Source organism: Pteronotus mesoamericanus, unplaced genomic scaffold (genome assembly GCF_021234165.1).
Source record: "Pteronotus mesoamericanus isolate MK-2021 breed Mesoamerican mustached bat unplaced genomic scaffold, CSHL_Meso_final contig_78, whole genome shotgun sequence".
Lineage (NCBI taxonomy): Eukaryota > Metazoa > Chordata > Mammalia > Chiroptera > Mormoopidae > Pteronotus > Pteronotus mesoamericanus.
In genome coordinates, this window is record NW_026555258.1 from 27446653 (window position 1) to 27465416 (window position 18764).

At 38.4% G+C, this 18764-nt stretch overlaps 1 protein-coding gene across 1 annotated transcript in view; it reads right to left on the reverse strand.

Moving 5' to 3' along the window:
* Positions 1-18764, reverse strand: part of TGFBR1 (transforming growth factor beta receptor 1) — a 48730-nt gene that overhangs the window by 9669 nt on the left and 20297 nt on the right. Inside the window, exons 2-6 of the mRNA XM_054584621.1 lie at positions 14468-14713; positions 11094-11324; positions 6129-6359; positions 2180-2347; positions 1350-1506 (exon numbers count right to left, since the gene is read on the reverse strand). Coding sequence (XP_054440596.1) covers positions 1350-1506; positions 2180-2347; positions 6129-6359; positions 11094-11324; positions 14468-14713 — 1033 coding nt within the window. The remainder of the gene's footprint in view (positions 1-1349; positions 1507-2179; positions 2348-6128; positions 6360-11093; positions 11325-14467; positions 14714-18764) is intronic.

Sequence of the window (18764 nt, forward strand, 5' to 3'; positions counted from 1 at the left end):
TACAGATACAGTATTATATACTGAGATATTAATAACGTCCGCTAAATCCTAATTGCTATCTGCTTTATGATCTTAGTTTCCTTTGAAAGCCACAGGTAATAATCGACTGTTAACAAATTTCCTAACATTTACCACCTCCTTTGCCATGTATTCTGCAGGGACTATGTATTTCTAGAAGTCTCCTCACTAAAATAGGACGGAAGATAGGGCAGGGACAAATTTCAGGGAAGAAAATAATAGATTAAAATGAATGCCAGCCCTCCTACTGATGCCACATCATGGAGTCCTAAAGTCTGAAAAACCCTGCTAAGGTTACAGATCAAGACCTACAAAGACCTGTTGGGGGCGGGGACGGACCCTGTAGCAACCACTGTCCTAGAACCCAGAGTTGAGAGTTCTGAGAGTCCCTGTTGAATCCAGAAATCCTGAATACAACTTGGATAGAATAAAGCTTGGCTCTATCCAAGGCCAAGGCAGTGGTTTGAAAATATGTTGCGGCAACGTGCCGTGATACAGAACAAGCTTGTGTTCACAGGTCCAAATCTCAGCTCTTCAGCTTACCATCTATCCATAAGAGAGGCTGGCCACATTACAAAACCTCCACGAGGTGCATTCCTCATCTGTGAATTGAGTAATGACTCCTATCTAGTTAGATTCTTTGGACAACTTGTGGATTCAACAAATATTTACTGAGGACCTACTATGTATTAGGCACTGTGATAGATTCTGGGAATACAGTCTGCTTTCCAGCAGCCTGAAATCCAATGGAATATACAAATAAATAGACAGTTACAGCATAATGTGTCAAGTGGTTCAATGGTGCAAGTTCAACATGATATGAGAGCTCTTCGCAAGAATATCTCATAGTTCAGAAAAGCCTTCCTATGCGAAAGAAAGGGTGTGTACAAGTTAGGGAAACAGTAGGGGAAAGTAGCTTTAGGATGCAACACATGCAAAAGTTCTAAGGAAGAAATAAAGGCATATTTTCAGTAACTGAAAACAGCTGGGCTAGCTACCATATAGCATTTGACTTGGGCATTAAATGAGATATTAAAAAAGACTCATTAAAATAATTGGCACATAGCATGCACCTTAAAAACATTAACTCTGATTGTTATCATAATTAACATAATGAATGATAGCATCTTCTGGAAGGACCACCTTTCATCAGCAGGCATGTTTTAGGTCAGGTAACCTTGGTTTCAGAGCAGGCAAAATCTTAAGATTTTCTACCTGTGGCCAGTTTCATAAAAGTTTGCATTTCAGAGGAGATATATATGCACAGATGAGAAGGGAAAGGAAAAGAAACTGCTTTCAGAACATATTAAATACTATTAGTGCGCGTGTACCTTTTTGTTCCCACTCTGTGATTTGGAGCGATATCAATTGTATCTGTGGCTGAATCATGCCTAACTGCCAGCCCCAAGTCTGCAATACAGCAAGTTCCATTCTTTTTTACCAAGATGTTTTTTGATTTCAAATCTCTGTGAGCAATGGCTGGTTTTCCTAAAATCAAACAAATAAACAAACATAATTGCTTAAACGATAATACCAATCACAATTCTTTCTTTTAGATTCGAAAGTCTCCTCTCCCCTCTCAGTGCCAAGGCATTTCAGGCCGCATCACCCACAATACCCAGACCAGTACTTAATAACCTCAAGTGAATCAGGTAGAAAGTGAACAATCACTAGAGCATAGAGAATTCTGGTTATCTGATATCCTGCACGGCACACAAGTCGTAGCATAGAAAATTCGTAACTAAAACTGAGTATTTAACTTTTCAACTAAAAAAGGTCCTTATGCAGTCTCCTTATATCAAAGTCAAAAATAATTTTGTTAGATAGCCAGGTAACATTTATACAGCACGTTGATGTTTACAGAACATTTTCACATTTCATTTGATACTACACACACACACACACACAAAAACATTCTCTTAGACTTGAGTTCTAAAATCAAGATCCTCAAAAAAATCACAAATAGGAAACTGAACTCATAAAAATATCAGTGTTGTTACAACTACAGGATCTCTATAAACAAATTCCCAGATTCCTGACTCCATCTGAGATTTTCAACAGTAAGATAACATCCCCGATTAGGCTGATTGCTTGCAAAAATTTTCTGGACACTAGATCAATGGCAATTTAGAGCTTAAGTAACAGGATTGCTTCAAGTTACCTTGGGTACCGACAATCTCCATATGAAGATGGGCAAGTCCACTTGCTGTGGACAGAGCGAGTTTTATCATTCCTTCCACAGTAACTGTGTATCTGTTCAAATAATCAAAAAGGGATCCATGCTCATGATAATCTGATACCAACCAGAGCTGAGTCCATGTACCATTGTCTGCAAAGTATAGTAACAATTATTTCAGATGGGCTGTGGAACATTTACAATGTATTTGTTCAGAAATTTTCACTTTACTCTCTATCCCAAATCCCACAACTGCAATATGATGGTACCTTAAGCTTGCATGTGTTTCCTTCACATTTTCTTGTATTTTCAGTTTGTCTTATACTTTTATGTATGTATCCTTTAGATCCTCAGAGTAAGCCCCCCATTCTTGAGATAAGGCTGGATGACCAGTCCCATTTAAGAGACAAGGAACCATAGTTCAAAGATGGTAATCTTGAGTCTACACAGATAGCAGCAGAACTAGAAACTCTTTAGTGCCTAGAAAAATGCCTGGTTCAGGGTAGGTGCTCGATGGCTGTTTCTGGAAGGATAGAGGGAAACAATGAAGGAGAGAGGCAGGAAAATGAGAAGCCTCAGGACCCTAGTGTAGCCACAGGGGGAATGGTGTAACACGGAACAAAACTCAAAGTGAGGTTAAGTAAAGAAATGCAACCTTTAATGGCAGATTCTATATATAATTCACAAAGAAACCAGACTGCAAGGTTTCCAGCTTAGAGAAACATAAAAATAGTGGTATCACTGACACATGGGGAAGCTGAGACAGGAACTGAAATGTCAGGAGGAGAAAAAGCTGGGACTGAACCCAGTTTTATATACATAAGGTGATTTTGATTCTCAAAAACTAGGAATGTGCCAGAAGTTCATTTGTAAGCTGATACATGAATTTGCAGTGTTTTCCCATGAGAATCAAGGTAAAGGTTCTGGCTAGGCTGATCTACAAATGCCTATTTAACCTAGAAGTAGCTGGGAATATAAGAAAAACCACGTTTCATGAAACTGTGACAAAAGAAATGTGTTGCAATAGTAGGAGGCAGCACAATTCAGTAAGAGGTAGCAACCTAGTCATTCTGACCTGAGCTGAAATCCAGGGGCATTACCGACTAAGTGACCTCAGACAAATATCTTTACCAATAAGCCTCTGTGTCTCCTTTTACCCGGTAAGAATACCTTATTTTGCAAGACAATTAAGATTTTTAAAATAAAATCACAGATTTTTTTTTAAAAGCATTTAGTAAAATGCATGGAGCATTAGGACTTAAAACGCACTGCTTCTTTCCTCATTAATTATAACACAAAAGGAAAAACCCAAATTGACAAAAAACAACTTCTATATTTTAAAGGTTGTTATCTGAAGGAAAGCAATTCTGATTAGAAGAGATTAAGGAAGATGTTTTCAGAAAATTCTGGAGGGGATTTCTAAGTCCTTTCAAGAGGATTTAGAGATTCATGATACTAGTTATTTGTAAACTTGTTCTTCATCTTTTCTTTTTCCTTGTACAGATGTATAACTAGCTTTATCTGCTTGCTTATTAACTATGAATTCTAAAAGGCTCACAAATACAAAAAAAAATCAAATAGGAGCACAGGTGGATGGAAGAAAGAAAAATTTTATGAGGTAATTGACAAGAAAGGCAGAATGGAGAAGGATATGTAAGGGGCTGTGCCTATATAAAGGGCTACCTGGGTAGAATGAACTAACTCAGGGGGAGGAAGATGCAGGAGAAGGGCACTGGGGTGGAGGAGCTGGGGAAGAGCCAGCCAGGCCCGCTGGTTCCCGTGGCGACCACCAGATGACAGCACTAGTTTGGGTGTTGCTCGAGAAAACGCGAAGAAAAAGCTCAGGGCACAGTTGGTGCCAGTGTGTTTGCGATTTGGAACGTGCCTAACACATGCTGGGCTTGGGTGAGGGGTGAGCCTCAAAATGCAGATCTGAAAGTTACCACTACAACAGAGTTTGAAGCCACAAATGTGGGTAAGTTCTTTAAAGGAACAATTACTACTTGTAGAATTAGAGCCTTCATAGAAATCAGTAAGAAGAGTTTCAGAAAACAAAGACAACTATTAAGAAATAAAGTCCAGAGTCACAGAACATAATAAAGGTTGTTTTACAAATTGAAGAAGCTAAATGGTGTCAAAGACAGAAGAAAATGAAAACTAAGGACTTGGTTAGATTACGATCACTGCCTTTTGTTTTTATTTTGTTTTTAAATTAAGTAACATTGACCTGGTAGCCGCTGCTGATAATCACTGCCTATCCATCACTGACTCTTAAGTCACAAAAAAGAGATAATCAAACCAAATGACTTTACTCTCTATCCCAAATCCCTGACGTGATACAACAATATACAATAGACAGGAAATATTTTCAGGAAACCAATCAAATGTAATCTGATTCAGTATCGAATTCTAACTACCAGTTTTCAGATAATACAAGTAGCAAGTTCAGAGATACTATAGGCCTTCAATTAGCAAAATCCAGAATGTAATAAGCCCTACACAACAAACCATCTGGTTTCTTTAACAAATAAATTACAACAAGAAAAAGCCTAGAGATTTTAAGGGACTTAAGATAAATACCAAGCAAATGAAATGTGTGGACTTTGGATCCTAAAGTGAATAGCCAATTGTTTAAAAAAAAAAAAAAAAAAAGACAACTGCAGTATGGTTATGTTTCATAAAAAGTTCCTTCATAATTTAAAGATATAAATTGAGAATGCCTACGGATGGAAAAATGTTACCTAGGAATGGCTTCAAATAGTTTAGTTAGGGGCAGTGCAGGTGAAATCAGAGATCATACATGACTGGCAGTGAGCTAATAATTATTGAAGGTGAGTGCTGGAAGTTTATTATTTTCTTCTTTTCAGAGAAAATAGAAAATTTTCTCTGAAGTTAGAAAAATAAACAAGTAATAAATCCTTGTTATAAATCAATCTGAAAATACAGAGAAGCAAAATGAAAAATTTTAAGATCATTCACAGTTACCGAGATTAAACACTAATAGTTTGAAACAATAAATACTGTTGAAGAAAGTGGGAAGGGATAGATGAAAAAAGATGACTATGGTTCTGGCCAACCTCAAAAAGATGATGGCATTTTTTTAAAAAACAGGAAATTGGGAAACATTTGATTCAGGGTGGGGATGATGAGAGCTGAGTTGTAACCTAAGTCTCTGACAGAAGCTATAAAAGCAGGAACTGTGGCAAAAGGTAGTAACTGAAGCCAAGAAAATGGGTGAGTCCAATATGGAGTCACAGCGCGCAGTCACCACTCACTCCGACTCTCCACTGACAGGGCCTCCTTGCCTCCTCAGCATCTGATCTCACCCAGGACCTTAAGCACCTGCTGGGCCCCAAGTCCCGGAGCAACAAGCAAGGAAGTGTCATGATGGAAAAGAGAAACCATGTCTCTATCTAACTGAGGTTACTTAAAAGATTAATCCATTTAGCTCCTGACAACTTAAAACATAGAATACACTGAGAAGTTATTTTCACTCTCCTTACAGATAAGTCATTAGTATATATCAGAATGCCCTAATGGTCGGAAGACGTGAAATGGAAACAGGCATCTGGGCTCTACCCTACCTCAAAATTTTGAGCAACCTGAGTTTATAATTTTTTCTGTATTATGACTGTACTTAATAACTAACTGTCCAGAGGCAAAAATAACAAAAGCACATGGCTTTTTAAACAAATTGCCCTTTATATTTTGTAAGACAATAACATATTCCTAAATCTCTAAGAGTCAAGAAAATCTTTAAGAAGTACCTGGTTCTAAAGGCTTCTAATATAATCCATTTGACCGAATAGGTCTAACCTATATGACACACATCTATTTTTCTCATTAAATTTTACAATGTTTCATAACAATACCTTTAAAAAGGGTTAATTAGGTAGATTTTGTTACATTCAAAGGAGAAGGAAATGTTACTGACCTTTATTGTCAGCTGCTATAAATCCCAAGATGTTTTCATGACGTAACATTACGGTTTGATATATCTCTGCCTCACGGAACCATGAACGCTCTTCTCTAGAGGAGAATATTTTAACAGCAACTTCTTCTCCTCTCCACTTTCCTCGCCAAACTTCTCCAAATCGACCTTTGCCAATACTTTCTTGTAATACAATAGTTCTCGCAATTGTTCTCTGAACAAGCAATGGTAAACCTGAAGATAAAAATAAGTAGTATTCAATACAAAAAAAAAAAATCAACAACAGTATGGGTTTCCAACACCATGACAGAAAAGTAGAGCTTAATTATTTTAAGTTCTACTTTTAAGGAACTTACAATCTCAATGAGATAAAGGCTACCATTTGCAAAAAAAAAAAAAAAAAAAAAAAAGCAATTCATGATTAAAAAGCAAGTAATAAGTACAATAAAGAATCCAGAAATTCCTGCCTACAGCGTCAAGGTGGGCTTTGTAAAGTAAGTTGAATTTAGACTGGCCTCTACAGAGCGACAGAACCAAAAGGGAGGAGGAGGAGGAGTAGGTAAAATATTCAGGTAGGAGGAATATGCGAGCAAAAATAGAAGGAAATGACTGATACATGTTTAGGGGACCAGCTTAGATAAACAGAAAAGGGAAGAAGCATGTAGTAATAAAGCAGTGCCAGAGAAGGTAAGCTGTTACCAGAACATGACGAGGACTAGATAGATGCCAAGCTCAACATGACCAATGACAGCTGTGGGTAAAAGAACAACTGTTAAAGATTTCTAAAAAGAGGCCATGTATGGGAAGAAATAATTTAAAAATCTGATTTCAGAAAGATCAATCGGGTAACAGTTCCAATTGTGGGAGGAGAAAAGTAAGGAATACAAGACACAGAAGTAAATGTTGGCCTAACTTTTAATAAATCAGTAAAAATTATCACAGAAACCATTTCAAGACAGGCAATATACTTGCTAGGAACGGGCCGCCTAGGCAACACTAGTATCTCAAACAACAGTGTCTTGTAATTTACTTTGGTAATGGGAGACTGGCTTTTTTGTTTTTCCTTCTTACCAAGTGTACTTGAAATACTCTGAAACATGTAATTTGAAATACTGCCACACGTATTGCATTACAGACAAGAATTTACTACCTACAACGTTTAAGTAATACCATATTTGGGACTGCTCCAATTCACTTAAAAATCATATGCCCCTTGGACTAAGGAACTGTCACCTAAAATTATACTAACACTGACAATTAAAATACCAGTGTATATCATGATATACACTATCATGTAATGTGTACAATCTTAATGATCACAATATTATACTATCATAATAGATTAATAAATTGATTAATAGATTAATACATACATTTATACAATCTATTACATATAGTTGTGTCAGTTATAACCTATATTCAGAGTTGCTTGCTAGATCAAATTAACCCAATGATAGTAAATGAAGTCATCTATTCTCTTTGGTTCCCTAATGTCAAATGCTTGTAAACCCAAATGCCAAATCTTTAAGGCCATCAGAAGTTTTTCTCTTCACCTCTACGTTTCTCAAATGGGTTTTTTCCTCCCCTTGCTCTACCTACCCTCCCTGCCTCCTACAAAGCAGTGAGCAGTCTAAACAATTGTTTTTATGTTTTTATTTATATGCTAGCTAAAAACAGAGCTGTAAAAAATCCTTATTTACATCAAGGAGCTCATTTGTATTATGAAGAATCAACTCCTAATTAAGCTTCATTGTGGATACTAATTTACTAAGTTTTCTTAAAGCCTTTGAACAGGGCCATACCATGTACTTAAAGATCTAAACTATACTTACGAGTCTATGTCACGAGGTTAATCTGGAAGTTGGAAAACCAGGGAATAAAGAAGAAAGGGGAATGCTGACTAAGAAGTCTGAAAATGCCTGACAATTCTAGACTCATGTAAATGGTATGAACAAGCAAGGCTAAGGGGACAAGGAAAGTGTCTGTCAGCCCCCTCACCCCTGGATTCTAGATGCAGACCTAAAATTAGAAACCACATATAGATTCATCGTGTTATCTGTATTTGGTTATTACAATCTATATGAATACCTGAGCATTTTTAAAAAGTAATAATTTTCTTCTCAGGACAAAAATAAATAGGTCTAATTTAGATCTCTATATTCTCTGCTTTACTGTCTGTAACTTTAGAATTGCTTGAGAAACTTAAATAGGGAAAAAGCTTCACATTAATGAACAGAAATAAGACCTGACCAGCTCGCATCCATTATGAGATCATGAACGTGAACAAGACATGAGAACATCAACAGGAGACTCACTCTCTTTCAAACACTGGCACACATGCGCAGGCTCACACAGACGTTATGATCTAACGACAGCTTAAAAATGGGCACGTGCACAACCTGCAATTCAAGCTAATGCAACAGGGATTAGGTCAGCTTGAAGGTTAGAGCTGCCGAACCCAGCTCTCCACTGCCTTCCCTCCAGTTCCCAAGTTAAAGGCAGTCTCTGTGATAGACAGGGCCTTTCCTCAATGATGGTCATAGCGCTAAATTCATAAATAGATAAATACATAACATCAAATGTTTAGTTTTACCTTTTCCTCAACAAATGAAAGCACTATAAAGGGTATTATATACAGACATTTTATTTACTCACAAGCATGAGTCCAGTGCATGAGGTGGCATTAAGGTTTTATAATGAATAGAAGGGAAAGACACAGCATTTTCTGCTATCATTCAACAGATGCAAGCTTCTGTCTGGATAAATCTGGAGGCCATTCAGCACGCAACAACTACGACAGGGACAGGAGGCCTTAAACTAAGCTTTTTTGTACAATGCAGCAAATGGATACTGTATGTCGGATTTTTCTTCCAAATACCTTTTATATCAGTCATTTGGACACACTTTTACCATTTACCACATGCTTTTACACAAACATCTTTATCTCATTTGAACCTCACAACAATCCGATTACTTTCATTTCAAAGGTAAAATAACTCAGGCATGAGACATCATCTAACTGCCCCAAACCACAAAGCTAGCAAACAACGTAGACAAGTTTTTGCAGGATAAGGCATAAAAGGAGAGCAAGAAGCTTTCAGACAACAGCTCTGATCTCCGATGGCTCTAGAAATAAAGATAAAATGGAAAAAAGAATAATTCCATTCTTTACTTCATGTCTTTGTCTTTAAGGCAAATAAAATGTATTCTGATTGGATAATCAGCTGCCATCCACACAGCCATTCCTTCTGATCCTTTAGGTAGGCCTGTTCGCCTTGAGCTCTGCTACATTGCGTGCCAAGTGGCATGAGCTGCTTTGATTTCCCTGGGCGTAAATTCGGCAACAACAGAACAGGTCCAAGGGATTAATTCCAAATGATTCGTAGCCACCTTGATTTCCTGTGACTTTTGGTCCTTGCTTATCATAGTATTTTGGTCCAGAATTACTTCTAAAATGAGCCAATTCTTCTTAGGGAACTCTGTGGACTAACTCAGAATGAATGGAGAAGCCCAGAGAAGCCCTAAAACAATCTCCACTCCTCTCCCATTCCTACCCAAAGACAGTCACATCTTCAGGACTGAGGCCACTTCATCTCCATCCAACGTCTCATTGCCTCCTCCTTCACAATGGCCTCAGGGGTCCCTAAAGGCTGCCCTATGAGACCTGGGCTCCAGCACAAGCCTACATGCATCCTAGAAGGCATGGACAGAACTCGCTTACTGAAAATATACGTAATACGGCCAAATTCTCCAGAAGACTTCAGGTCATGAGATCAGTTTCTTCATACTTAAATAAATGAACAGATATACATATATAACAATACATATTAATTTCCTTAAAATAAATAGGCATTTGTCATTATGTGAACTTTATTATCAGATGTGATTGTGTGCTTCAAAGTCATAGTCTTTCCCCAGTCACAATTTCTGGTTTAACAGTCCTTTAATCACTTGATTATAAAAGTACTGAAATTTTCTAATCTTCATTTTATCCATAAATGGAGTCCTTATTTGAAGTTTATTTATACTTTTCAAAGGCTAGATAGTATATCTCATTTGTAAGTCCTAACAAGCCACTTTAAGTGCTATTACCAATAGTATCTTCCTATTTCTTATGTGGAAACAGAAGCCCAAAGAGGACATGGCTTAACCAAGGTCGGAGAGCCAGTCGGTGACAGCGCTTACACTGAAATCCAGATCTCGATTCCTACCGGTGTCAAATTACACTACTGTAGAGGATAAGGGTCTTTGTCTTCTAGGATCCTTCCAAAGCAAGAAAAAGTAAAAAATAAATCCCCTTCAGCTTAAACATAAAGCACTGCTATATCAAAATCCACTTCAGGGGATAATGTGGCAATTTGCCAGCCTATTTCTGATTCCACAAAAGTCACCAGACCTGAGAAAAGCAAACATCACAGGTGCCATGGATTCAAAAAGTCAAATTAAATAACAAGCTGATTAGACTTTTTTTTTTCCTGAAGTGAGGAAATGGCTAAAAGTTCGTAACTTTAATATAAAACTAGGCCTGAGGTAAAGAAACCAATGTCATTTGCTAACAAACAACCTTCACAATGTGAAACATATTTTCTGTCCTGCCTGCCTTCAAAGACACCAATAAAGCTGTTACACAGTACTAAGAGAATGGGTAGCAGCACATAGCCTCACCTATGAGAATAATTCTCCTTGTTCTTACTACCTCATGGAGTCATGAGAATGTGAGAATGCTTTGAAATTTACAAACATGAAGCTGACATACTGACTTATTTCAATGAAAGTAAGTTCTAATCTGTCCATACTAAACTAGCCTCAGTCAGATATAAACCAAGCTTAAAGGCCTTCATTAGGCTGAAAGCTGGAATAGCATTCATACTACCCCAAGTTTTAACAAACTAAGCCAAGTGACTTAGCCAACTAATTAGTTATTTTTTTTAATGATTTCTTAGGAAAAAGGAAAATCAATTACGTTACCTGATCCAGACCCTGATGTTGTCATATCATAAATTAAATCTTTTAACGTGGTGCCCTCTGAAATAAAAGGGCGATCTAACGAAGGGTCCTCTTCATTTGGCACTCGATGGTGGATGGCGGTGCGGTTATGGCAGATATAGACCATCAACATGAGTGAGATGCACACAAAGCAGACTGGCCCAGCAATGACAGCCGCCAGTTCAACGGGACCGAGGCCTGGGGACGGCTTTCCTGAAAAGGGGCAAGTGAAATACACATCATCAACAACAAACACACACTGTAGGTGACACTCACGATTTTCTAACCCCCCTCATTTCCTGTCGCTGGCCACCACTTAGTTGGCCTGCCATTAGTCATGGAGCCTCATTACAGCAGTTCACAGGGCTAGAAACCAGAGCGAGTGAATCATTCACTTTTCCCCCATAGGCCCTCCTTTTATGACCAACTCAGTCAACAACCACTTATTCTTCCTGCATTTTTCAGCCATCTAAATAAACAGCAAGGCCAGCTACCACCACCATTTTAGGACTTCCCTAGTTATTACTCTCCGGTCACTAATAAAAGAACCAATACTCTGGAACAACTCCCATTAACATCTTCTTAAGTCTTACTTAAGTAGTTCTGAGTTGTGTTCTTATTCCAATGCAAGTATATATATGCTTCATAGCAGGGGTGAAAATGTATAAACACAGATGAGTAGAAGTTAAAAAAAAATCATATACAGCCTCACCACCCCAAAACAATTCACATTTTAGTTTATGGATGTGTGTAAGTATCTCCATCAATTTTGTTCAGGCAAAATACAGTCCTTGTTTTTTATAACAGAGTTTGCACGTGTATACTTTCTAGTCTATTTTAATCACTTTGGCTTTTAATTTAAGAACATTTATTTTCTTATAATCTCTTTTAATAATTATTGTTTTACATTGTTCAAAAAAGACATTAATTACAATTACTTTGGCATTCATCTTGAGCCTTGCTGGATCACTGCACACCACCATTTCTTTAATAGCACATCTCCGTTCCTGACATCTTATTTGAATTGATTTCTTATGACAGAGAATTCTAATTCCAGTAATTTTTCTCAGGAAGGGGACATGGGCCCTTATACACTGAATACTTAATTATCTCAAGATGCCTGCTGCCTTTATATATGAAAAAATCTTGGCTTGTCTAAAGAATTTTGAATAACAATCACTATATAATGTTCCACTGCCTTCTGGTTTTTTAAAAAAGCAGAAAATCTGAACTTTTTTCCTTCTTATGGTGAATCAGTGTTTACTTGTACTAAATGTATATACACTTTTTTCTTTATTCTCTTTTTCTAATCCTTACCTGAGGATATTTTCTCTGATCTGAGAGAGAGGGAAAGAGCTAAACACTGACATGAGACAAAAACATCAATCAGTTGACTCCTGTATGTGTCCCAACCAGGGATCGAACCCTCAACCTAAGTATGTGCCCTGACTGGGAATCAAGCCTGCAACCTTTTGGTGCAGGGGATGATGCTCCAACCAACTGAGCCACCTAGTCAGGGCTTTTTCTTTTTTCTTAAAATCAGTATATCTTTCATTATATGTATTTGAGTTAAGTATTTTTAAATTAATTTTACATAGTATTCTTATCTCTTCTGTCTGCTCTTGTGTCTTTTTTTTCTGGAATTTTTACACTAAGCAAATGGGATCACCTAGATCTATCCTCTATAGTTCTTAATTTGCTTAACAACTGTCTTTTTCTCTGAATTGTAGCACAACTTTTCAAGCTCATCTTGCTTTAAGCTTGTCTCACATTGACTATATAATTACAGTATCTAGTCTACTGTTCACTTTCAATATTGTATTAAAAACATAATCCATCAATTGAGCTTTTCATCTGAAAGCAATCTTGAACAACTGTGAAATGTTCTCATTGTAAGGCGAACCGCTGAAAACAGACCTTGGTCTGTGAGTTCTCCCCAGTCATGGGGTGAGTCTATTTAAAAGGGTGACATCTACTCCGCTTTATCCAGTTCAGTTTACTTCTTTTAAACCACTGAAGCTTTTCACTTGGTAATGTTTTTGTTGTTTGCATATCAGGGACCTGGGAATGAGGAGTTTCTGTACTTTCAGCATTAGAAATAAAGTGAGTCCTTCACGAGGTTTTGTGAGTTTCCATTCAAATATTTCAAGTTCAAACAATGGCAACGGGCAATTCTGGAATTACCATACTATAACGGCAGAAGCTTACCAAAAAAGCCAGGAAAAAGCATGACAGAGCCTGGCCACAGGGAGACGCCCCGTCACGCTGCAGACCCAGTCTGACTTTGCTGTGAGCACAGGCACCGTGGGAAGGCTGCCTCCCTTCTCCAACTGCTAGGCTGGCCCTTTTCCTCTGAGCCACAGCAGTGCTTCCAGCTTTAATCTGCACGACGCCTGGACCAACTCTGAGTGGAAGGAGAACACTGTGGTCTGCCCCTCGGGGCACTGAAAGCAGGTGCTTCCTAAAGGAGGACTCGGGGAGTTTGCCCCTAAAGCCTAACCCCAGCCCCTCGGCTTATGGTATTGGTGGGTTTTGTAAGAGGTCCTTTTGTTTCTTTTCTTACAGTAGTTAGTTAACTTTTCACTAGTCTGAGGTCATCTGCTCTATAAATTGCAAAGTTCCTCACAAGTATAGGCATGTGGGTAGCACTATTCCATTAATTTTGTCAGCATTAAATACAGGTTCCCCTATTTTTCTATTTCTTTGATTATTACAGTAGAAATTTGGAATTTGAGGAAAGTGACAAAAGAGTTAAATAATGTGCTCAGACTGACATCTTAAACTAGAACCTTAAAATTAGTCTAATCCTAAGAGTTGGCCCTTAAAATTCCTGGCCATGCCAAGACATTTTAAAATGTAAACTATAATGAAGGACCAAAAACCTAGATCTCATATGTAATTTAAACATAAAGATCATAAGGCAAGGTGAAATTACAAAACGAATGCATCTGGACTGCTGAGTGCTGCTTTCAATTCCCACCCATTACTGACTGCTTTAAAAGGCTAGAGCACTGAACAAGGAAGAAGAAATCCCCTCTGAGGACAAAGGATGATATTCTGAGGACACACTGCTGCAGTGGGCTTTGTCAGAATTCGCTTTGAAGAGGCCACCGCTTCCAGCACAACAGACCTCAGAGAAAGTCTATCATGGAATCACCTTCTCACAGAACACACACGCAGCAACCAGGACCTTGGCCTCTCTTATAATTCTACAACTATGGGCAAGTTTCTTCTTGCCTCTAAACGGAACAAGCTGGGGTAGACAGTTCTTCAGTTCCCTTCCAGTTCTAAAGTCAAAGCCAGAGTCTAAGAGCTTCTTTTGTAGTATCAAGAAAACATCTTTTACAACCACTTACCAACAGTCGGGAGCTCTATTTTATTGCAGTGGTCCTGATTGCAGCAGTACGGTGTGGTGACTGACCCAGTTTTTGTAGACGGTGCACATACAAATGGTCGGTCTCGAGGAATTAAGTCAATTTCAGCTATACACATGCTATTGTGTATAATCTTGTCTGTGGTCTCTGTGACAGAGACAAAGCAGAGCCCATCTGTGACACAAGTAAAATTGTCTTTTGTGCAAAGGTGGCAGAAACACTGTAATGCTGGAAAAATAGAACGAGATCTTATTAGAAAATTTTCTCAAGGTTAACACTCTGAAATTACCCCATATTCCCTATAAGACATTCCTGATCCCATTAATTTCTTTGCACTGCTCAAAAAACAAAACTCTTTATTACTCAGAGAAGTTCCAAATCCTGCTGAGAAGCACACATAAGACGGAGCCAAATATGATGAAATTTGGACCCAGGTTTTTTCTAAAACTTTTTTGCTTCCAAGTATAGAGAAACTGTTACATGCAATTTCATCAAGGTAAAGGCAAACATTTACCCTCCCATTTGAAACAAAGTACATTTAAATTTTTACGGGTTATACTTATTCTTATTAGTCCAAAACTACTCATTCATGTACTCCCCCATTGGGAAGCAGTGTGTGAAAATACTATAACCTTCCACTAAAGGTTGTAAATGTCATCTGGGTGGATTCACGGGAAGGGAGTAATGGAAACAGATTTGTATCAAGCCACTCTTTTTTCTTGTACAAACACTGAGAAAGACATTTATCTTCTAGCCAGGATTAGGGGACGCTTTCAGTAAGCCAAGGAGACCATACAAATAACAATGTATATATGCTCTAACAACACAGGCAACCTGGCTACAGAAATGACTGGAGAAACACCAGCTCGATGCCCACTTGTATCTATTTGATCTTTATGGCTCATCCCAATGAGTGACCCCTTTAAGGGAGTCTCTCCCTAATTATCACCAACACCCTTCCATACACACAGAAACATGCCTTCCACCAGGCTCTCCAATGGTTAACTGCTCCCCAAAGCACACAGTGTTTACCAGAATCACTACTTTTGTTTTTCTCTCCCCTGTGAAACTCTAAGCTCCTTGAGGACAAGGACCCCTATTAATCATTTCTGTAAATCCACATTTAGCATTAAATCTGGTATACAGCAGCACTCAAAAATATTCACTGAATGAACAACAGAATAGCACTTACATTTCACTATAATCTCATGAAACTGCAAAGCACATTTCTTAAGAGCAATTAAACTTTCCAATTACCTGTTGGCAAGAAAAAAGGAAGAGTCCAGACACATGGCATGGCCATCTATGATGAGACCAAGGAAGTCTACTGTATCTAGGAAGAGTGGCTAGGCAGAGAGGCGGACCAGGAGAAAGCTAATTTGCTGTGTAGGGAAGGGTTAGCTCAACAGGCCTGAGCTGCCCAAACCCTGCCCATTCCCGAGAAAGGCTAGTCTCCATGCAAGGCCGGCCAGCCCTTGGCCAGTTCCTAGGAAATGAGCTCTGAACCCTTGAAATATTCCCCCTGATAAGAAGGCTGCAAGCCTGTGTCACTGGGCCCCAAAGAAAACCCTGGATGCTAAGGCTATGGCGAGTTGCCTTGATTGGCAAGTGCTGCCACATCGTTGTTGAGCTATGGGATGCACCTGTGTCACTGCACTGGGAGAGGACACCTGGAAGCTTGCAGTTTCTCCTGGACTTTACCCTGCATACCTTTTCCTTCTGATAATTTTAATATGAACAGCTTTTCTTAATCCTATGAGTCCTTCTAGCAATTCATCGAGCCTTAGGGTGCTCTTGTAGGCCCTCAACTCACTCGCTAAATCCAAATTTAGGAATGTCAGGATCCCCTCAAGCAGCTGCTTCTTGGTTGCTGGCTTAATTATAGCTCTCCAGTCTTTATCTCCACAGAGCAGAAAAGCTGTACCTTTAATCATTATTAAAAAATTGGTTCTTTCTTCATAGACAGTTCAGCTATTTGAATTATCTCTTCCTAAAAATGAAGAGAACTCAATAAAAGTATAAGAAAGAGACACTGCCATAACCTGACATGGAAAGACTGTTAATACACAGCAGTTACTCGTGGTGAGGTTTGGAGGTGATTATAGGTTTCTTGGGTATAATGCTCTAAGGCAGGATTCTGAACCACGAATCTATGGACTTGCTTCAGAAGGACATGAATTCCATAAAACTGTAAGCCAAATGTTGTATTTGCAATTTCTTTTTTTAAAGATTTTTAAAAATTTATTTTTAGAGAGGAAAAGGGAGGGAGAAAGCAAGGGAAAGAAACATTGATGTGAGAGAGAAACATAGACTGGCTGCTTCTGGCACGTCCCCCTATACTGGGGACCGAACCCCAACCTAGGCATCTACGCGCACTGGGCATAGAACCAGCGACCCGCCGCCTCACTTTGCGGGGACAATGCCCAACCAGCTGAGCCACACGGGTCAGGGCTGTGTTTGCATTTTCAACGAGGTTTATAGCTTTCAGCAGAACTACAGAGGTCTGTCACCCACAAAAGATTAAAGCCACCACCATAGGAGACTGTCATCATTCTCCCGAGTCCTCTTTACTCGTAAGGAGTCATTCAACCAAGGCTTTCTAAGCAATAGCTTTTTTATCAGTTACTCTACCAAGAGCTTAGTATACAAAGATCAGTAACGCACGATCCTTGAAGAGCTCCAAAGACTAGTGAAGGAGAACATTACAATATAATGTGGTAATTGCTATATATAAAAATTCTGCCATGAATAGTCTCCCAGTTCTAAGATCCTTACAGCTCCCCTAGAGTACATGAAGTAATACTTAAAACATTTAGTATAACCATTAAAAATTTTACTTTTGGGTTCCAACTTACCACTCGCATTACAAATGTCTTCTAGGGACACACATGTATCACCGTTATGATAATCATATCTTTCATGACCTTGGTCTTAACACATACTATCTTTCTACCCAGTTCAAACCCACCCTCTCATCCTTTAAGACCTGTTCGAAAAACATCTTTTCCTCTCTCCTACTCTTAGGATATCTGGGCAGCTCCTTTCAATAAGTACTCACAGCTCTCTTAGCATACCTTTATCATAGCACAAATCAAACTATTTATAGTTTGTTGTTAATGTGCCTCTCATTACATTAAGAATGGTCAAATTTTTTTTTTGTTTGTTTTCTCATCTTTGAATCCTGGATTACTAGATAGTGATCAGAAAAATATTTGCTAAAGCAGTGTTTCATAAACAGGAGGTCGCAAATATGTCAAGACAAAAATGGGAGTCTAAGAATTGTGTACAAATTTTTTTAACATTTAATTTAAAAGATAATCTAAAATGAATGACAAACATTCTGGATCATGAGTAACTATCATCTAAACAAGTACTGCCAGTAGGCTTTCTCTGCTGCTGCTTCAGTGTAAGATCTCCTTCAGGCCAAATATCCCTACAGCATGCTGCACGAGCAAAGGTTTAACAGTAATTGTAATTGAAAGAGTGAAAAATCAGAGCATATGGCAACATAGATATGGTATATTCAAAAGCCAACAGCTAACAGCCAATACCATATATATGCTGCAAACATTACATGGGTCCTGTCTTTGCAGCACCATTTGTGAAAGTTCATTAGCAGTAAATGTGGTTGTAAGTATGAAATGACATTTTTCCATTCGCACTCCAGCATTAATTGGTTTAGAGAACCATTTAATAAAGACTTCCGTAATGTCATAATGTTAACCTCATCTTCAAGACAGCAGACAGCTCATTAAAACTGGTATTTGAGAAATGCTTGTTGGCAACTATTTTGCTTAGGTTAGGGGTCTGATTATCCTAAACTTACAAACAGCCTTAAAGTCATAGATACCACCTGGCATAATATAACTTATGAGAATTGCAGCTTTTAGTATCACTTAAGCTAAAATACAGAAACAGACTTCAAACAGAACCAGACCTAAGGCTATTTTTTTAAATTATATTTTACTGATTATACTATTAGAGTTCTCCTAATTTTCCCCTCTTTGTCCCCCCCACCCAGCACTCCCCACCCCCTCAGGCAATCTCCCCACCATCGTTCACATCCATGTGTATCAGTTCTCTGGCTACTCTATTTCCTATACTGTACTTTACACCCCCATGGCTATTCTGAAACTACCTGTTTAAAACTTCTAAATCCCCTCATCTCCTCACCATTTCCCCAACCCCCCTCCCATCTGACAACCTTTCAGTAACTAACTTCTCTTGCTTCTAAGAGTCTCTCTTTATCTTTAACCTTTGGCCTTTTAATAATGATGTG